Source organism: Bubalus bubalis, chromosome 9, assembly GCF_019923935.1.
Source record: "Bubalus bubalis isolate 160015118507 breed Murrah chromosome 9, NDDB_SH_1, whole genome shotgun sequence".
Taxonomy (NCBI): domain Eukaryota; kingdom Metazoa; phylum Chordata; class Mammalia; order Artiodactyla; family Bovidae; genus Bubalus; species Bubalus bubalis.
In genome coordinates, this window is record NC_059165.1 from 27,102,227 (window position 1) to 27,125,030 (window position 22,804).

The 22,804-nt window shown below is 38.2% G+C and overlaps 1 protein-coding gene and 1 long non-coding RNA gene across 3 annotated transcripts in view; one reads left to right on the forward strand and one right to left on the reverse strand.

The window, feature by feature from the left end:
- Positions 1 to 22,804, forward strand: part of HAPLN1 (hyaluronan and proteoglycan link protein 1) — an 81,959-nt gene that overhangs the window by 52,215 nt on the left and 6,940 nt on the right. For both annotated transcript variants that reach the window (XM_025292251.3, XM_006053105.4), the window contains one exon: positions 12,249 to 12,620. In XM_025292251.3, the coding sequence (XP_025148036.1) occupies positions 12,249 to 12,620 (372 nt within the window). The remainder of the gene's footprint in view (positions 1 to 12,248; positions 12,621 to 22,804) is intronic.
- Positions 1 to 22,804, reverse strand: part of LOC102416306 — an 84,820-nt gene that overhangs the window by 13,515 nt on the left and 48,501 nt on the right. The window contains exon 2 of the long non-coding RNA XR_003111281.2: positions 4,625 to 4,691. This is a non-coding gene — a long non-coding RNA (uncharacterized LOC102416306). The remainder of the gene's footprint in view (positions 1 to 4,624; positions 4,692 to 22,804) is intronic.

Below are 22,804 nucleotides of genomic sequence, written 5' to 3' on the forward strand. Positions count from 1 at the left end.
ACAACGTGGTATATGCATGCATGCTTACTGGTGTCCAACTCTTGGCACCCCATGAACTGTAGCCTGCCAGATTCCTCTGTCCATGGGATTTCCAAGACAAGAATACTAGAATGGGTTGACATTTCCTTCTCCAGGGGATCTCCCTGACCCAAGGATCAAACCCACATCTCCTGCATTGGCATCTGAGTTCTTTACCACTGCCCCATCTGAAAAGCCAATGGGGTAGTGGCACTAAATACACATGTCCTCAAAAATAATTATCAAATCACCAGTACAAATAGGAGCCATTTTAATGTTGTTTTAACTAAACATGTTGGTTGTTAACTTCAGTGCTTACTTGGAGACTAATTACCACATGTATAAGCTCCAAGTAGTATGTTTTTACATGTTGGAGGATGGTGCTGTGAAGTGTGCTAAACAACACTGAGTTAAACAATAATTTTACCTACCTTTTCCAAACACTGTCCACTCAAGCAAGACAAGGACATTAAGGATAAAAACACAGGAAGATCATAGTCCATCGAGAACAAAATTAACAAAGCAAGTTAGAACTGGGAGTATTTACTCCAGTAAAGTGTTCAGATAGGGTGAAGGAGGTGGACAGAAAGAACAGTCCTATCTTATTTCTAAAGAATCATATATTTTAAATATCAACAAAACACCATTGAAAACATATCCTTGAAGTGAGGAGATTTCCACTTCTAGAGGCTTCTGTTCATAATGGTGGTGTTTGCCTGCTTGATTTTGAGCAAGGGGCTGATGTACTATGATTCTCATGTACAAAAGACCAAGTGGATACTGGATTATGATGGGTGAAGAGTAAAAGTGAGGAAACATTTAGAAGGGTCTTGAGGTAGTTTAGATGGGAAATCATGGTGGTGTGAACCAGGATGGGAACAGTGGAGATGGATGAAGATGAGCCAATTTGGGGAGGGGAAAAAAAAAAGCAGAGACAGAGATGGCAGCACTTGATAATAGATTAGATGTAGAGATAAGAGATTAAGGGAAAGGAAGGGTCTCATCAAACACACCTTCTAGATTTTGGCTTGAACAAATGGATGGATGATGTAGGCATAAAATGAGTTGAGGAAGACTGGGAGAAGAACAAGTTTGGACTGGAGAGGAGGGCTCAAGTTATCTATTTGGCATCCAATATATAACCAGCAAGTAGTTGGATTTACTATTTCAGAGCTCAAGGAAAAGTACACTGGTAGAAAGCTTTGGGATCACCAGTACATAAATATGTATAACCATAGGACTAGATGAGATCACCTGAAGAAGGAGGAAATGCAGGCAGAGACAAGGAGATTGCCCTGGTCTGAAGTTTGGAAACCCTCAGCATCAGCTGTGCGGGGGTGGTGGGCTGGCGATGAAAGAGGTTACAAAGGTCACATATTCACCTCTCAGAGTCTAAATCCTGATCACTGATGTGTGGTCATTTTTTCCCAGGTAGCTTTAAAAAATCTAAATGAATTGCAAGTGTTTAAAAATAGAATAGGAGATATTTGTCTTAAAATGTGCATTTCTAACATCTGCTGAAAAATTGCAAGTCTTGCTGTTTTTCAGGCTGCATTCTTGTTGGACATCAGTGGGAACCAATACCCGCTGCCTTTAGCATGGAGCATGAGTGCCCAGCAATAGTACAGTCCCTTCCACTCCCTGTTATTTTCACTTCTCTCAGTCTTGCCCACCTGGGCATTTGTGTTCCATTTACCTTTCATTTTGTTTCAGCACTAAACTTAATAGTTGACACATTATAGGCTATTAATTCATGATCATTGATTAAGTAAAGAATCAACAGTTCCCTTTTGCCTCCAGAACTGACTCTGGGCAGTGTTATCCTGATGTTTTTCACACTAAGTGAAGACAGTAACCATAGCAATGTAGAAAATCAAAAGTGTCCTTTCTGCAAATTACGGAGAACTTGACCTTACATTTCACCACAAAATGGAAGTAGTCTGAGCAGAGACAAGTAGATCTGGGCCCTTTACCACATGAAGACATGTTTCTAACAATTAGGGACTATGGTTAATTACAGCCTAATGAAGAAGAATGACACATGCTAATGTTTCAGTTTCTCCATACCCTTTGAAATAAGCCTGTATTACAGTTAAAATCCTGGAAAGCAGGTTTCTTCAAAGATTGTAATTCACTGTTAATGAAACAATCAATTTTATTTTCGTATAACGTGTTTCTTAATTTCTCTATGTGATAACTCAATTTCGTTTTATTCTGTCTCAAATAATGGAAATCAAATGCTATTTTATTATCCATAAATCATTGATAACATGGATAAATTTAAATTCTGAAAATTATTAACAATGCAAACAGCTCTGGGTTGACACAGCTAGCATGACTGTCTCTAGTTTGGGGACCAGTTAGATTGAAGTTACCAATGGCAATAATACTGATAAATTAATATTAACATTTAAAACCACTTACTATGTGTGATTCACAATATAGAATATAGAATGCACAATAGAATGTGCATTACCTAGATCATCTCAGTCCATCCTCCCCACCATGCTATATAAAAGTGGTTATCCTCACTGAAACTGTGTCATTTGGCTATTAAGTGGTAAAACTGATGTCAAACTCAGGCAGGCTGATTCTTGTGCTCCTAATCCACCAGGAATCATACAACCTCCATCTAAGCCTCCTCTTAAAAACTTTTGAGCAAAGCGGTAGGTAAAAATGGCTCCCATCTTGTTCCATTCAATTAATATAACTATGTTCCAGAAGAAATTAAATCACAATGAAAAAAGATCTGGTCTTGAGCCTTGGAGAAACTTGTCTCACAGGCTGCCGTAGTGATTCTGAAGGAAATTCAAGGAGCAAGGTGGGGAGGACAGCTACATATACGTACATTCCACACCTACCCCCAAATGAAGACTGTCTGGAACCCCAGAGAAAACTGAGGAAGAGGCAGGAAGAAGTAGGATTATACAGATATAGGTTTGGTTTTGTTTTTAAGGCTTTAAAGTGGTGGTCCTGAATTAAGCTCCTATGCTGTTAAGAACCACTAAGAAAATCACTGTAAGTTGATGAGGTGCAAGTTTTTGGGAATCAGTACTTTCTAGGAACTGTCTTCTGAAAGAGCACAGGAAAGAAAACAGTGTTGAAGACAGATGCTGGTTTGCATACCTAGCACACTTGGGACACTAAGTAAGTCTTTGTTAGTAAGAGCACACATTTACTGGGCACTCAGGGTGCCAGGTACCAGGTTAAGCTCTCAGTGTATGACCTCCTTTAATCCTCATGAGAACTCTGGGAGGAAGGTGACTTAACTCTATTTTACTGATGAGGAAACTGAGGCCATGTAAGAGGCATAATTCATAGGCTTAATCAATAAACTATAGCTTCTGAGATAACAGATGAAACAAGAATGAACGTGAAAAGACAAAAGCCCCAAAGAACTTAGTCAGCAGAACATAGCTAAACACCCTCACCACACTTCTTACTCCTGGTCAAAACAGCTGAAGAAAAAGTAATTAAAAAGAGACAATATTTTTCAAGATAGTAACAGTTTTGGGTTTATATTTCAGAACACAGATGTTTGAACTATGTTCAATGGATGCCCTCGAGCTACTTGGAGGCTCTTGATGCCCATTTCCAGCAAAGAAGCTTATCTTTTTATATGGCAAAAATTTGTCTAAGTTATCCTTTTTTGGCAGGGGATGGAGGATTTCCGCTGTCTCTGAAAAAAACCTATAGGCTCTAACCATTATTTTTTCACTATAAAACTGGGATATGAAATTAATGTGGTACACATACGTGATCAACATCACCCAAACAATACTATATTCTGGTATTGGGCACTCATCACAGAATTGCTTTAGCTCTAAGGCAAGTGTTGGGCTGAACTTCATAGGCTTACAAGTTCTGCACTTGCCCAGCCTCAAGACTAAAGAAAGAGCCCAGAATCAGCAATAAAGTCATCAAAGGTTTAATGGATGAGGGAGTACCTGTCTGAAGCAAGGTCCTGGAGCAACACCCCACTGTGTATGGCAGAGAGTAGACAGGACCTGGCTACAGTCTTTGCTCCCAGGGGTAAGGGAAGGTTACAGTTATAGGGGGAAGTAAAATCAGGTTGGTTCATTAGTTACCAGGGAAACCAGCAGAGGGGAATGCCTCTCACCTCCCCTTTGATAAGCTATCATGGTGGAGACATTCTGATCTAAAGCTAAAGCAATCATTAACTGGGGTCTGGGGTAGCTATATAGGAGGGTCAGTCATGGAAGTAGGGTGTAGACGAAGCCAGCACTGGGGATATACAGAGAGCAAGAGAACAGCCATCTTGAGTGGCCTGACCATAACAGGAAGGAAGATGGATGTGGGCAATACCTAAGAGAATGCTCCACAGCACATCACATCAGATAATACAGGTCACATGGCATGTAAGGAAACTGAAAACACAATTCTAGACAATCTGGTTCAGCTGTGGACTGACAGGAACTAGCAGGGGACATAGACTATACAGGGGTTAAAGAGCAGGTAGGTACTGCAGAGAGTGGTGGGGTTTTGAGAGGAGCATGTTCCTGTAGCCTGTGAGACCAAAAGGCAGGGTCACAGAGGGTGAGAAACAGCAGTAATCACTTTACAGCAAAGAGTAACCTTCACTTACCTTATCTTCAGCTTTGGATTCTTCCTTTATAGTCGAAACGAGATGACAGTACCTTTGTCAGCAGCATCTTAAAGGATTGGGAAAAAAAAATGAGATAAAACTTTCATGTTTTGAAGACCTGTTTAAAGATAATATTATAATTAACAGAGCCATAGGTCTTATACAAAATTATAATCCTGCAATTATAACAGTATACTACAATTCTAGTTACCAGCTTCTTGTCTGTATTTCTAGGCAAATTTTTTTGTTTATTTTGTTAATTAAATTCCCTCAGCCATTTTATGTATTTTTATACCATTTGTGTTTAGTGTGTGAGCAGGTGATACATACACACAGTTCAAAAGTTTTTAAAATATGAAAGTATAGTGTACACTGTGAAAATCTCTCAGGGTTCTCTACCCACACAGCTACCTTATCTTCCCACAGGCTATCATGGTTATTAGTTTCTTGAGCTTCCTGTGATTCCTACAGGTATAGTTTAGTTTAGGCAAATATATGTATTTCTTTTGAATTCACACAAATGGTAAGAAGTACACATAATCTTACAAGTCTTCAGATCAGTGTTTGAACTCCAGATGAAAGTAAAGATGGGCTAGGAATAAATCCAACAGGATTGCAAACTCAGATCAACTCGTTGAGTGCAGAGGGCGGAAATGATCCTCCTTAGAGCCTCTTTCTTACCCTTATCATGTTGTCCATCCTGAAGAGCTGAGTCATAGAGACTCAGAGTTCTTACAGTCAGGAAGAGTTGGGGAAGAAACTAAAGCTCTGTCTGATAAACTAAAAGCAATTAGCCCTCTGAAAGGGCACTAAAGGCTGGATGGTGGGTGGGGAGCAGAGGGTGGCGACAGTGGGGGTGAACCTTGTAAGTTTCTGATGCAAAGCTTACTAGACAGATCAGAATCAAGACCAAATGATGGGAGCTTCTGACTCCCAGTAAGCAGCTTCAGAAACAATTAGGTTTAATCTGGTCTGAAGGAAACAAAATACAATCATCCCTCAGTATCCACCGGGGATTGGTTCCAGGACTCACCTGAGGTACCAGAATCTTCAGATTCTCAAGTCCCTTATATAAAATGTTGCAGTACTTGCACCTAACCTGTACGCATCATCCCCTTATACTTTCCATCACCTCTAGATAATTTGTAATACCTTAAAAAATGCAAATATTATGCAAATAGCTCTAAATACAATGTAAATGCTATGTAAATACTTGCTGGGCACACAACAAATTCAAATGTTGCTTTTAGGAACTTCCTGGCATTTTTTAAAAAAACATTTTTTATCCCCAACTGGCTGAATCCCAAAAGAGGCACACTCAGATATGGAGGACTGACTGTAATTATAAAGAGTTAAAGGTTAATGAGTAAGATAATTTTTTTCCTAAATTATATATCCTACTCAAATGTAATGTGTAAGATACCATGAGAGATAAATGTCTAAATCATGTATTCTTTTTAACTATTGTGTCTTTAATACATATATCTAGCTGTTTTTGTAAAAGTGTTTTCATCTTAGAGCTATATTATGGTATAAAGCTTGTGCAGGGGTCCATGTCTACTACCATAGCTGAGTGCAGGCTCTGGGCGGCACATTCAGTCACAGACACTTATCACAGGCCAGGCACTATTTTGATGCTGGAGGAACAATATAACAAGATGTGCACTAGAGAGATTGTCATTAAACAGACAGAATGACTGTTTTCAGTAGACTGTGGTAAGCACAGGCATAAGGATACAAATCCAGCCTGGTTGTTCATCCTTGGGCAGGCTGGCTAGCCTAAGGGAAGTAACAGTTTCCAGAGTGTTAGTCTTACACATCTCAACCTATCACAGTGATAACAAATACCACAATAATAAGGAACCATTTTCAAACCCTTATGCAGCATTTTCAAATGACTCATTGTGGAGCTGGCACTTGAGTGTCTGCTGACTAGCTTGGGATATAAGGGAGGAATTAGTTTTCTGCTTGGAGTGATGAAAAGTTTTGGAAATAGATGGTGGTGGTGGTTGCACAATAGTGTGAGAATAATTAATAATGCTGAACTGTACACTTAAAGATGGTTAAAATGGCAAATTTTATGTTACATGTAAAAAATTAAAAATCACATGATACTGGTAGAATTTTTCCTTGGGAGTGCTTTTTGTTCTTGTTTAGCCATCTGAAATATATTCCTCCATTTTGTCTGTTTGGATTCTTTTTACATTTTATTGGTCTAGAAAATCCAAGAGTTTGGAGGCTCCTTCATTATACACCAGTGAGAAAGTAACCGATACCAAAACTGGTTGTTTTGTAAAATCCAAAAGTTATTTATTTTTAAAAGACCAACTGTGACTCATAACACCTTTTCTTTTCTATTATCTCTATTTCCTTAGCAATGAACTGCCCCCGCCATGATTACACTTTTAATAGAACTAAGAACAATAGGTAATATTCCCATGCCATATTTCTAAACTGTTTTTCTGCAACTATTTGTTTTTGTCCTATTGTTTAAAAGATTTCCTCTAAATTACAGAGTGACACAGAGATCAGTTGTTCAGTCATGCCATTGCTTTCATAATTTCATGAAATTGAATGATGTCCTCTAGACTTCACAGCAGAATTCATAAAATAATAATGAAGCCCTGCTGTTTTCCCTGGAGACAACTATGGTCTTGAAGGTCATCAAATCTTTTCAAGTCAATGTCATTGACACTCACGAATAAAAATATGAAGTTCCTGTGACTTACAGATAGACTTTTTAAAAAATTCGGTATCCCTAAAATGAGCACATATATGCTGCTTAGGTTTTTATAGTTAAATAAAAATTTTAAGGGATAAGCAATATTCATTCTGATGATCAAGGTGTATTTTTACCTTTTGCATTTGATTTGCTTTTCAAGCGCCCTGTTGATTGAATGTTTTGATTTAAACATTAATTTCAAATTAGTTCACGTTTTTTAATCCAAGGATCAGATTCAAATCTTACTCTAGGCGCGACTGTGCAAAGTTTGTCTTCAGCATTATAGGTTCCCTTTGTTCCTGCCCTCCCCTTCTCCAGCTTAGTGTGTTTCCTGGCTGATCCCTGTCATGACAACCTGCCAAAGGCAGCTGGATACAAATCTAAAGCTCAATGTTCTCATGACATAAACCTGTCATTCAAACAGCTAAGCCCTACCAGAGCCTGCAACAGAACCCAGGGTTCCTGACTCAATGGCCAGAGCTCTTTCCTACATCTTACCTGCCCTGCAATAGGCTACTCCCACCAGCAGTGTTCAATGCTTTATCATCTGCAGTGTTGAGCTTCTAAAAGCACGCAAATTAATAAAAGGCATTGTTCTAAAGGTCATGTTGGGGATTTAGGTTAATGAACATTAATGGCCTTCAGTCACTCAACGTGTTATACATTACATATTTTTCATAGGGTTTTTTGAATTGCAGCCAGGGCTTCTGGCATCTTTTACCTCAACACCCCAGCTGTCCAAAAAATAAGAATGGTAGAAATTTATACATTCTAGCAGTCTTGTTAGAAACATTATTTTTGGTGTCTGCTTAGTTCTCACCATTATACCACATAAGTCATCATCTACTCACAATGCTAGAGTATAAGTAAATAGCACCTTAAAAAAAATCAGAAGTTTATACTTCTAAAACACTACAAGATGATTTATAATTAACCTCAGAAAAAAATTAGAAGTTTCAGTCTCTTAGACAAGACTTTTGATCTGTGCTTTAACTCTTTAATTTATAAAACACTCAGGCCTTGTATTCATTCTGGAATACCTTATGATTATGCTAAACCACACAATAATTTCCAAGTTTCCTATATAACACAGGTGGCATTGTATGTATTTTTTTACTCCACATGGTTCAAAACTTTATAATGGAACCATGGAAGGTTAGTATATGTCAAAATTATATGTTATATCAGGCAGTATCATACTGGAAAAATATAGTGGAAAAACTATGCAGAGTAATAGTTTGGTCAGCCATTATTTTAAGTGCTTTCAGTGTCTCTTATGTCAACTATACATAGTAGATATTACTATCTCTAATTCACATATAAAGAAATTGAGGCTTGGGGGTTACACACCTTGCTCAAAGCTAGAGAGCTAGAAACCTGAAGAGGTGAGGTTAGAACAAGGTCTCTGATACATCAAAGCCCTTGTTCCTAACTACTGTAATACCCCCTTAACCCAATCTATTTGGGCATTAGCTTTGACTTTAAAGTAAAAAGCATGAGAGAATCAACAATCCAATGAAAAAAATGAGTAGAAGACCTAAATAGATATTTCTCCAAAGAAGACATAAAGATGGACAAGAGGCACATGAAAAGATGTTAAACATTGGTAATTATTAGAGAAATGAAAATCAAAATTACAATGAGATATCACCTCATACCAGTCAAAATAGCTATCATCAAAAAATCCACAAACAATAAATGCTGGAGAGGGTGTGGAGAGAATGCTGGCAGGAATGTAAATTTATACAGCCACTATGGAGAACAGTATATAGAGTCCTTAAAAAACTAAAAATAGAGCTACTATATGATCCAGCAACCCCCCATTCCTGGGCATATATCAGAGAAAAACATGGTCCAAAAGGCACTTAATGTTCACTAAAGCACTGTTTAGAATAGCCAAGCCATGGAAACCACCTAAATATCCAATAAGGAATGGATAAAGATGATGTGGTATATATATATATACAATGGATATTACTCAGCCATTTAAAAGAATGAAATTATGGTCATGTATGGATGTGAGAGTTGGACTGTGAAGAAGGCTGAGTGCCGAAGAATTGATGCTTTCAAACTGTGGTGTTGGAGAAGACTCTTGAGAGTCCCTTGGACTGCAAGGAGATCCAACCAGTCCATTCTAAAGGAGATCAGCCCTGGGATTTCTTTGGAAGGAATGATGCTAAAGCTGAAACTCCAGTACTTTGGCCACCTCATGCGAAGAGTTGACTCATTGGAAAAGACTCTGATGCTGGGAGGGATTGGGGGCAGGAGGAGAAGGGGACGACAGAGGATGAGATGGCTGGATGGCATCACTGACTCGATGGACATAAGTCTGAGTGAACTCCAGGAGTTGGTGGTGGACAGGGAGGCCTGGCGTGCTGTGATTCATGGGGTCGCAAAGAGTCGGACTTGACTGAGCGACTGATCTGATCTGATCTGATCTGATGCCATTTGAAGCAAAATGGATGGACCTAGACATTGTCGTAAGACTGTAAGACAAAGAGAACTATCCTTATGATATCACTTATATGCAGAATCTAAAAAGAAATGATACAAATGAACTTAATTACAAAACAGAGACAAACTCACAGACTTAGAGAATGAACTTATGGTGGAAGGGTAGGGAAGAGGGATAGTTAGGGAATTGGGGATTGACATGTACACACTGCTATATTTAAAATGGATAACCAGTAAGGATCTAATTGATAGCACAGGGAACTCTGCTTGATATTAAGTAACTATCTAAATGGGAAAAGAATTTGAAAAAGAACAGATACATGTATATGTATAACTGAATTACTTTGCTGTATACCCAAAACTATCTAACATTGTTAATCAATTATGCTCCAATATAAGATAAAAGATTTAAAAAAAAAACAAACTTGAAAGAATCAGGTAACTTCAACTTTTTGAAGGTCTTATATGGGCTTCCCTTGTGGCTCAGCTGGTAAAAAATCCACCTGCAATGTGGGAGACCTGGGTTCAACCCCTGGGTTGGGAAAATCTGGAGTAGGGAAAGACTACCCGCTCCGGTATTCTGGCCTGGAGAATTCCATGGACTGTATAGTCCATGGGGTCACAAAGAGTCGGGCACGACTGAGCAACTTTGACTTTCACTTCACTTTCATGTCATGTCTCAAGTCCCATCATGGAAAGACCCAGCTCCAGGCATCCTCCCAAGGTACTGGGTAGATCCATGTAGGGCCTCAGGCATTGCTGAGCAACTTACTAAACAGCACTTTTTCCTCCTCCCAGAAAGAAGACACTAGAAATATTTAAGTAGAACATGGATGTGGTCATTGAGGATATTGCAGGGGGAGTATCATACATACAGTAGAGCTGAATAGATTTACCTGTTATGTATTATGAATCTATGGGCCTAAATAAGAAGATGAAGAGAATCAAAGGAAATGCTTAATAAGCTGGATTTTTTAAGCCAGAATTTTTTAAGCTGGATAATTAAGCCACTATCCTTTCATGTTTTTAAAACTATTCAAGGTAGGGCACTGATGGCTTTAAACTATTCTGTTTCTGAAGATTAGAGCTAACATAAATATACATATTTTTTAATATTTTGATTGCTTTATAATAAAAATGGAACCAGTGTGTCCATTCTTGGACACTTTATTTTAAAATCTGAAAGTTACATATGCCATTAAATAACTAAGTTTTGAGGTCTGTCTGGAGATGACCAACTACTCTGCCTGATGACCTGTATACCATTAATGATTCATGACCACAGTTGATTCAGAACCTCCAGCCTAAAGGAGGAAAGACTGCCTGAAAGGCAGCTTTGGCAGCCTTTGAAAGCTGTGTGTAGATGAGAGGGTATGTGCATCCAGGAGTTCTTGTAGCGCTTTCTCATTTTCAAAGCTTGCACATTCTCAAGAGAGCTCATCAAGGTCAAAAGCACAATGAGCGAACCAGGGGGAACCCCAGAGAAAACCAAGATCTGAAAATAACAGCTGGCTATCCAGAGCCTGGCAGCCCTGCTGACTTGGCAGGCTAGGGATATCACGGTGCTCTTGGGAAGGCAATAAAGTCCTTGGAGGAAGGAAGCTAAAGGGCAAGTCAAGGCAGAAGTGAAGTGAGAAGATTCTGTAAACCAAGACACAGAAAAAGCAGAGGGACAGTAGAAGGAGATTTAAGGGAATAAAGAAACAACTATCTGGTTAATTAGAAAAGAAATATAACTTTGGATACACTTTTACCATTCAAAGTTTGAGGAATATATTTCAAAATCTGGAGCTTTTGAAAAAACATCCACTAAAAATGCCTTTCTGAGGTCTAGCCTTTGTGTGAAAATAAAATACATACGTGTTGCTTGAAATGCTCCAGAATGGTTATATCACAGGTATGTATCTGAAGGCAGAGATGGGAGAACATTCTAAGTTCTTTGACCAGAACAGTTCAATGAACGTTACTCTGTTGCCATAAACTTTCCCCTAAATACAATACAGACTTATTGGATTAGAAAGTTCAGCTGAGGAAAGATCAATTTATACAATTTGAATTTTGGGGTTTATATCGATGAAATAATTATGGTTCCCCATCACTTCTCTTGGTCTTATTTCTACATTTTTATATTTAAATATAGAAAAAAATGGAATATATGATGACTTCCTCAAACTTCAGATGACTATAGAATCTTATAGCCAGTATTTCTCATTGATTGTCATGTACAACTTTCCCTTTCTTCAGTGGCTTAAAAGACATGCGTACCTTGTAGAACCCCACTAGGTACTAGAGGTACCTTTCTCTGTGATTCAAAGGAGGTCACTGCTCAACAAGGCAGAGAAGCTTATCTTCCATGCTACTCTTCACCAGATACCCTGTATAGGTAGTATGTTTCATATTATGAAAGTCTAAAAGCATATTAATTTTTTCTCTTTTTTTCAATTATAGCAGAAAATGGCCCCCGTCTACTGGTGGAAGCGGAACAAGCCAAGGTGTTCTCACGTAGAGGTGGCAATGTTACACTGCCGTGTAAATTTTACCGAGACCCTACAGCATTTGGCTCAGGAACCCACAAAATCCGGATTAAGTGGACCAAGCTAACTTCAGATTACCTCAAGGAAGTGGATGTCTTTGTTTCCATGGGATACCACAAGAAAACCTATGGAGGCTACCATGGTAGAGTGTTTCTGAAAGGAGGCAGCGATAATGATGCTTCTCTGGTGATCACAGACCTTACTCTAGAGGATTATGGGAGATATAAGTGTGAGGTGATTGAAGGATTAGAAGATGATACTGCTGTGGTAGCACTAGATTTACAAGGTAAGTATCGTGTTAAACTTAGGAATGATAATTACTCATTGCTTTTTTTTTCATGACAAGTAATGTCCAGTGATTACCCCAGTGCGGATGTGAGAAACCAAAAGTCCATGTAAAGCATGTTTTTCTGTAATTTGCAGTCTGTCTACAAATCAAGCTTTCACATTTGAAATTTATACACAATGGTTATATGCAAAATTGAAGCTATTTGCAAGTAGAAGAAATGTGCACTGTAACTGAATTAACAATATTCAGGAACTGCCTTATGCCATTCAAAATTTAAATCTCATTACATAGTTATTAAGAAATGCAGAGTGGAGGCTTTTTATTATGCTTTTAAAATTGTCTCCATTTCAAAATAATGGCAAGTTTGTGAAGGACATCTGCTAACTAAAATAAATTTAGTTGTATTCTGTAAAATAACTGTGAAAACTTAATTTAACAAAAAATAACCTCTAGATTTATTTAAATATTCTTGTAAAGAAGTAAATTTTTTAATGGTCCAGAGTCTCCTAGATACTGAATAGCAAATGGTCAAGGAATTTTGGAGGGAGTTTTATTTCTGAATATGCAATACTTGCAGTAGGTTCAGCTTCCCTGGTGGCTCAGAGAGTAAAGAATCCGCCTGCAATGTGGAAGAGCCGGGTTCGATCCCTGGGTAGGGAGATCCCCTGGAGAAGGGAATGGCAACCCACTCCAGTATTCTTGCCTGGATAATCTCATGGACAGCGGAGTCTGGCAGGCTACAGTCCATGGGGTCACCAAGAGTCAGGCACGACTAAGCAACTTAACACTCTCAACAAACACTCTTAGTAGGTTCAAAGAACAAAATGTTTGCAAAGCTAAACAATAAAATGTACCATCTTGCCTCTACCAAAGCCCTCTACACTTCTCCTTAGTTGATGATATATCTCTAGACACTCTTCATTCATGAATTTGAGCATTTCTTTACATGAGAGAACAAATTTTGACTGCATTAATGGAATAGTCATTCCTTACGTAAACCATAGATGTGTGTTTGCTGTAAGTTCCTTTTACATTCTAGGACAGATTTGTGGCTTTTGGAAAAATATCTATTTTGTCCACTAGCATACCACTGAAGATGTTGACCTTCTGAATCTGATAGAGTACCATTACATGCACACAGATTTATCAGCTTTGTGTGTCTGATACATTGCTTGATGTTGTAGTGTGCATCTTTGTGACCTTTTCTTACTTGTAGTTCTTGGCTCCTGATTGCACGCCACCTTATACTTAGAGTGTTTATTGATTCACTTTAATATCCATGAACACTGGCATTATTAAAGATGAAAGAAGCAGTTGGCTTAGAGAAGACAGTAATCATCAAATATTAATTGAGGGTCACTTTCTTTTATCAAAGGGGCATCAGGCAATGGAAACTAGGAGGACTGAGATGCTTAGGTTCATCCCAGCTTTGTCAGTATATGTTTTGTAACCAGATCAAGTTACTTATCCGTATTGCACATTGGCTTCCAATCTATGAACAATAGTTTGAACTATATTATCAGTTGGTAGTTTTTCTTCTTAAAGTCCATGTTTATATACCACAGTATTTCCTAAACTTAAGTAACTCATATGCCCATGTTTGTTATCTCCTTACGCTTACTTAAAAATAAATTTTAAATAAATAGAAAACAAAATAACCTGCCAGAAATTGAAGGAAACCAGAAAAATAAGTACAATGAATATAAGGTCTTTCTAAATTATAACTGCTTGATGATGGCTTTGAGTATGAAGCCTGCTGTCCCTTTGAAAAAGAGATTTAGCACATTTTAGAGGATAATACACTTGATAGTCAAACTGAGACTTCCTTTAAGACATACTTAGATACGTTGAAGGGGAATTGTAAGAAGAGTAATTTTTCCTATACAAGCCCTGCACCTTCCCAAATCTCCATGTTTTCCATGCTTTCAGGCTACTTCTTTACCATATAATTCATATGCATATGAGTTAAGTAAATGTGCCCAAGAGACCAATTTAATTGATGAATATTTTTTAAAGTGCTGTTTTTGTACCATGAGAAACAAAAAATTCTAAAACATGGTTCCTTTCAATCAACAATTTTACAATCCATTAAAGATTCTAAGAAACTTTCAAAAGTAAGTACTTTAAAATAAGATGGAACTTGTTAAAGTAAGTAGGTACAAATTGCTCTAATCATATCCATATTTATTTTGCTCACTTTCAGTAATGCCCCTGGACAGCTGAAACTTTGGGAAAACTCCTTTCCAAAGGTAACATGGTTAGGAGTAAGAGTTAGGACTAGAATTTGATTCCAAGGGCACTCAATGAAGTCATTGTTTTTATCTACTATGATCTGGGGGTTTCCAGTAAGGAGAAAGTTTCTGTTGGGGTAAAAGAGTAGAGGTTTCAGAAAGGCACTGGTGTTTGACAACCTCAGTTCTTCTGAAGCTTTCTAAAGATTCTTAAAGGCCCCAGAGTTATTTGGAAGATGATCAAGGGACTGTCTTTTAGTCATACTGCGTTAATTGGTGTGTCTATTACAGCTGCTAAATCCCCTTCATTGCACAGTGTTTTTCCATCTTCTTGTGTACTATAGGAAGAGTAGAAACAGTCATTAACCAGAGGATCTGCCTTAAAGTGACTGACATTTCCACATTTAACATTATCTACATGAATCCATTTCTGAACAACTGGAGACAATGCAATCCTTTAAAAATAAGATCAAAGACCAATGCTACCCTGAGCCTGATCCCCTCCACCCCCAGCTATGATGTTCTCAGACCACAGATTTCTACTGTAACTCTAATCACATTTTTTTTTAAATATTTGCAAACTTGTCCAACTTCACTTTTCATCTGCTAAATGGAATATAATGGTCATCTGAGTTAAATTCACCCATTCCATTTTAGTTTACTGATTCCTAAAGTGTCAAGGTTCACTCTTGCCATCTCCTGTTTGACCACTTCCAATTTGCCTTGATTCATGGACCTAAGATTCCAGGTTCCTATGCAATATTGTTCTTTACAGCATCAGACTTTACTTCTGTCATCAGTCATATCCACAGCTCAGCACTGTTTTCATTTTGGCTCTGTCTCTTCATTCTTTCTGGAGTTGTTTCTCCACTCTTCTCCAGAAGCATATTGGGCACCTATTGACCTGGGGAGTTCATCTTTCAGTGTCATATTTTTTTGCCTTTTCATATTGTTCATGGGGTTCTCAAGGCAAGAATTCTGGTTTGCCATTCCCTTCTCCAGTAAATAGTTTATAAGTGAGTGAATGTTTGATACAATGGGTTTATACTTTCAATACAAAAAAGTCTGCATGCAAAGGAAGGGCCATGCAATGGAAAGCACTCTAAAGGAAGAGACACTTGATATGGACCATGAGAGGTGAACTTCGTACCTTCATAGCATAGAGAGCATGACAAAATGGGAAAGAGAACATCAAAGGTTGAAGGAGAAACTTTTCAAAGGCCAAAATATGAGTAACAGATGCCACAGGTAGTTAGCATCCAGTTTGACTGATTTAAGGCTCAGCATGGCAATAGGGTGGGATAAAATTTTTTAACTTTTCATTATCACCAATTTCAAAAATTTGAAAAAGGAGAATGATTATGATGAAGAGTATAACGTGTCTCTATATATAATCATCCAGCTTCAAAAAGTGTCATCAGATAGCCAATCTTACTTTAGCCTGCTTTATCTACTCCCACTGAATAATTTTCTGGAAAAATCCAGGGCATTTTTTATCTATATATTTCAATGTGAGATAAGAATTCATTTTAAAATAAAACTACAAGAATTTTAACGATAGCTACAGTGCATTCATAGAATAAAATCTGACGAACCATGATTGCTAAGAACAGACACTATGAGGGACTTGACAATTTCCACCTCAGTTCAATTCAGTCACTCTGTCGTGTCTGACTCTTTGCGACCCCATGAATTGCAGCACACCAGGCCTCCCTGTCCATCACCAACTCCCAGAGTTCACTCAAACTCACATCCATCGAGTCGGTGATGCCATCCAGCCATCTCATCCTCTGTCGTCCCCTTCTCCTCCTGCCCCCAACCCCTCCCAGCATCAGAGTCTTTTCCAATTAGTCAACTCTTCACATGAGGTGGCCAAAGTATTGGAGTTTCAGCCTCAGCATCAGTCCTTCCAATGAACACCCAGGACTGATCTCCTTTAGAATGGACTGGATGGATCTCCTTGCAGTCCAAGGGACTCTCAAGAATCTTCTACAACACCACAGTTCAAAAGCATCAATTCTTCGGCGCTCAGCCTTCTTCACAGTCCAACTCTCACATCCATGCATGACCACTGGAAAAACCATAGCCTTGACTAGATGGACCTTGTTGGCAAAGTAATGTCTCTGTTCTTAATATGTTGTCTAGGTTGGTCATAACTTTCCTTCCAAGGAGTAAGCATCTTTTAATTTCAACTGCATTCACCATCTGCAGTGATTTTGGAGCCCCAAAAAATAAAGTCAGCCAGTTTCCACTGTTTCCCCATCTATTTGCCCTGCAGTGATGGGACTAGATGCCATGATCGTTTTCTGAATGTTGAGCTTTAAGCCAACTTTTTCACTCTCCTTTTCATTTCATCAACAGGCTCTTTAGTTCTTCTTCACTTTCTGCCATAAATGTCGTGTCATCTGCATATCTGAGGTTATCAATATTTCTCCCCAAAATCTTGATTTCAGCTTGTGCTTCATCCAGCCCAGCATTTCTCATGATGTACTCTTTATATAAGTTAAATAATCAGGGTTACATATACAGCCTTGACGGACTCCTTTTCCTATTTGGAACCAGTCTGTTGTTCCATGTCCAGTTCTAACTGTTGCTTCCTGACCTGCATACAGGTTTCTCAAGAGGCCTGTCAGGTGGTCTGGTATTCCCATCCCTTTCAGAATTTTCCACAGTTTATTGTGATCCACACAGTCAAAGGCTTTGGCATAGTCAATAAAGCAGAAATAGATGTTTTTCTGGATCTTTCTTATTTTTTCGATGATCCAGAGGATGTTGGCACTTTGATCTCTGGTTCCTCTGCCTTTTCTAAAACCAGCTTGAACATCTGGAAGCTCATGGTTCATGCATTGCTGAAGCCTGGCTTGGAGAATTTTGGGCACTACTTTACTAGCATGTGAGATGAGTGCAATTGTGCAGTAGTTTGAGCATCCTTTGGCATTGCCTTTCTTTGGGATTGGAATAAAAACTGACCTTTTCCAGTCCTGTGGCCACTGCTGAGTTTTCCACATTTGCTGGCATATTGAGTGAAGCACTTTCACAGCATCATCTTTCAGGATTTGAAATAGCTCAACTGGAATTCCATCACCTCCACTAGCTTTGTTTGTAGTGATGCTTCCTAAGGCCCACTTGACTTCACATTCCAGAACGTCTGGCTCTAGGTGAGTGATCACACCATCGTGATTATCTGGGTCGTGAAGATCTTTTTGGTACAGTTCTTCTGTGTATTCTTGCCACCTCTTCTTAATATCATCTGCTTCTGTTAGGTCCATACCATTTCTGTACTTTATCGAGCCCATCTTTGCATGAAGTGTTCCCTTGGTATCTCTAAATTTCTTGAAGAGATCTCTAGTCTTTCCCATTCTGTTATTTTCCTCTATTTCTTTGCATTGATCGCTGAAGAAGGCTTTCTTATCTCTCCTTGCTATTCTTTGGAACTCTGCATTCAGATGCTTATATCTTTCCTTTTCTCCTTTGCTTTTCACTTTTCTTCTTTTTACAGCTATTTGTAAGGCCTCCCCAGACAGCCATTTTGCTTTTTTGCATATCTTTTCCATGGGGATGGTCTTGATCCCTGCCTCCTGTACAATGTCACGAACCTCAGTCCATAGTTCATCAGGTACTCTATCTATCAGATCTAGTCCCTTAAATCTATTTCTCACTTCCACTGTATAATCATAAAGGATTTAATTTAGGTCATACCTGAATGGTCTAGTGGTTTTCCCTACTTTCTTCAATTTCAGTCTGAATTTGGCAATACGGAGTTCATGATCTGAGCCACGGTCAGCTCCTGGTCTTGTTTTTGCTGACTGTATAGAGCTTCTCCATCTTTGGCTGCAAAGAATATAATCAATCTGATTTCAGTGTTGACCATCTGGTGATGTCCATGTGTAGAGTCTTCTCTTGTGTTGTTGGAAGAGGGTGTTTGCTAGGACCAGTGCCTTCTCTTGGCAAAACTCTATTAACCTTTGCCCTGCTTCATTCCGTATTCCAAGGCCAAATTTGCCTGTTACTCCAGGTGTTTCTTACTTTCTACTTTTGCATTCCAGTCCCCTATAATGAAAAGGACATCTTTTTGGGGTGTTAGTTCTAAAAGGTCTTGTAGGTCTTCATAGAACTGTTCAACTTCAGCTTCTTCAGCGTTACTGGTTGGGGCATAGACTTGGATTACTGTGATATTGAATGGTTTGCCTTGGAAACGAACAGAGATCATTCTGTCATTTTTGAGATTGCATCCAAGTGCTGCATTTCGGACTCTTTTGTTGACCATGATGGCTACTCCATTTCTTCTAAGGGATTCCTGCCAACAGTAGTAGATATAATGGTCATCTGAGTCTTGGGTAAATGCTCACAGTGCAGCCATTATATACATAAGAATTGGAAGGCTATGGTAAACCACATGCAGCAGAAGAGATACCTTGTGGTTATCATTTATTAGCTCTTATTCCAGGTTCTGACCTTTTTTCACTACCAATTACATCCTTACATAGGGTCATCACCACATCAGGCAAGTTCTGCTTAAGCTCCTTGTCAATCTTCTAACATGCATAAATAAGACTAAGGAAGTGTATCATTTTAAATGTCATAATTAAGCTGCCTTTCCAACTGTAATTGTACAATGTCTTTAATCATATTGGCCCTTTAATACAAGATTAAATGCTATGTTGTTCAAAGAATTTTCCCAATTAGAAAAAAAATCGTTCTACTTCAAGATGCCAAAATTGTATGGTTTGTATTTATAAGATTCTGTTCTGTCTTGGCGGAGAAGGCAATGGCAACCCACTCCAGTATTCTTGCCTGGAGAATCCCAGGGATGGGAGAGCCTGGTGGGCTGCCATCTATGGGGTCGCACAGAGTTGGACACGACTGAAGCAACTTAGCAGCACCAGCAGCAGCATTCTGTCTTGGAGTCAGATTTTTATATGTATGTGTGTGTGTGTGTGTGTGTGTGTGTATACACACATACAATCATAGACTCTTTGCAGAAAGACACCACACCCCAAACTCAAGGTATCCTAGAGTACTCAGTATAATGCCTGCTCTTAGTTGTATTTTAAAGTATGTTTTTCAAATCACACGGATTTTTTTTAAAAAGTAAACCCTTTTGAAAAACTGACCTACATATGAGTTGGAATTAGCTGTGGAAGCATAATTTTTTTCATGTAGAATCTTGGATAGGGTAAAGCCCTCTGATTACTACCAAATTACCCACATTGCTAGAAACAACATCCAGCAAAAGATAAGCCTTATATAACAAGGAGAGTGTCCCCAGAAATTCATGAGTAGCTTGGCATACAGAATTCATTTGAGCAATTTATAAATATATAGATAATGATATGAAAAGCATGATATTTGTACTAATGAAAATGGGGCCAATTCACAAAAAATATGATCTCAGAACTTTTAGAAATAGAAAGCTAATTTCATATATGTATGTAACACTGAAAGGCATTCTGAGAGATACTGTGGAAAGTACAAGTGTGTGCATGGCCTCTACCTTTTTATTATTAAAAATATTTACTTTATGGAGTTACTGAAATTTCCTTTAGCTTTAATATGCACCATGGCATGAAAACCTTTCACATAACCAACAAATTGATATTTGCCAACAACTAAGATGAACTGGACTGTGCAATTGTAAGTCTTAAAGAATGCGCTTTTAAAACATTTCAATTCACCAAACTACTCACATCACTTGATATTATCCTTTTCCACGTGATGGATATTTCTTATTAATCCCCTTAGTAGTAATGCATACCAGCCTTTCAGGGAAAAGTAAAGAGCTTTTGATTATATTTTGACATATAAGTATAAAATAATCATACTTGGAAAATAATCATATACCCTTTCTCACTCATGAAAGTTTAACTTTTCTTATTTTTGTAATGCTGGATGAAAGTAATCACTATTTGCTCCATAATTCAACTGTAGGAATTGCACATTTTTCCACAGAGCCAAGAAAGTTTCTGCAGTTATAGTCTTAGATGTTGAAATTTTAACTAGCTGGAAGTAAAATGAGTAAATAAATAAAATACTAACAAACATGTTCCAGAAATGCCCCCACTTGTACAAAACATCTGATTGTTGAAATGTGTACAATACAGTGAAACTTTTAAAATGTTGGTGAGGATGTGGAAATTGACCTTGATTTACTTGGAATTTGTTCTTTCCAGCATCAAACATTGATTAAAAATCTGCTAAGTAAATTTTTTGAGTTACTGTAAGTTGACCATTTACTCTCACCATTGAAAAAGAGTGAAATTTTAATATAGGGTTACACTTTGACTTTGAGAAATGATTGCGTAAAATTATGTTAAATGTAAAAGGAACTCAAAAATATATTACATTGTTTGGGGAACTAAATCAAACATAATTCAATGGCTAATCAAGGACAAATGACTAAACAAAAAATTTCCCCAATGCCTACGGGAGTTCACCAAATCAGTCTGGTGAATTAAAACTTGAGAGGTTGCCTAAGTCTTTAAAACTATTACAAATTAAAATAGCCTGCTTTCTCCACTGTTACCATCTCGAGCTATTTGAGAAATGGAATTCAACCTAAATGGTTGAATTTAGGTTTGTATACGTTGAGATTTTCTCTCACTTAAGGTCTAGCTGCCAAGGAAAGCTCTACTGGAAAAATTAAATATTTTCCTTTCCATTGGCATTCCTGGGCTTGCTGAGAAAAGAGGATGCAAAGCGTGAGGGGACTGAGAACACTAAAGCTCTCCTTCTCAGCGCTGACTGGGCTCTTAGTTGGATGCCTGGGTACAGCCCTTCTTAGAAGGAGTCGCCTCCAGGCTGTCCCCACCCGCATCCCCCCATCTCTACAGGGGGCAAAGGCAACCAAGAGAGTCTTTTCCTCCTTACTTTTGGCTCCAATTCAGCTTACAGATCTCTCAGCCAAGAACCTGAGAAGGCAGGATGAGATCAGGAAGCCTTCCTGGATCTCTGCCTCTAGTGGATGGTGCCAGCTGGATTGCCCTGCAGGGACAAATGTGTCCTGCAGAGGCCTTCAGTGGACACGACTTGATTTAGGCTCTTGAAATTTCTTCCTGTAGAATATTCCAGGACAACTGATAAAAGAAAACATTTCCTGTGCAACTGGTTACACTATTAGTAGATTGTGCACCCATCTTGCACAGGGTCTGCAGTCTCGTAAAAGAGCACATTTGGTATAATCCACCAAATTACTGTGTGAGTCAGACAGTTTTTTACATTCCACATGCTAAAATATGAATTATTACTCATTATAATAAAAAATTCAAGGCAAAATTAATTTTCTTTTAGCAACCATGGAGGAGACATTTTGACTCAGTGGTCCTTCATAAAGTCCAACAAATGATACAACTTTGTTTTTTTATGATGCAACGCTTATTCTTTAAAGAAACTGTGCAGAAAGTTGTGAGACAGCTCAGTCACCTCCCATAATAATCTGATTTGAACCAACCTAAAGAAATGCTTTGGAAAACTGTTGCACATTCCCAGGCAAAGTCAAGCACCAAATCTTCACCAAGTGCTACATTTACTAAGGGTTTTTGTCCTCTAAAATATTTCTTTGGCAGATGTCTATTTTGTACCTACCTTGTATAGGACAAGCTTCTAAAGGCTTTTGTTTTCTATTTGCAATATCAATGTTTAGAAAAGCTTAGTTTCAGTTTGCAATGCATGAATACAGAAGCTGAAAAATAGTAATAGAAATATTTAAAAATGAAAGCTCTTATTTTAGTCGTATTGTTTAAGGAGAGAAAAAAAAATGAAATTAAGTTAAGCTACAGTAAAAGCAGAGACAAATGAATAAGAGAGCCAGAATGCTTTTTATGGAAGTGCCTCACTGTAAAAAATTACCCTATTAATATGAAATAAGACTTCTTAATTAGGTTTTTGTTAGATATGCAAAAGGTAAGTTCACCGGGAGGGCAACTTGAAAACTATAATTTGCAGATGAATCAT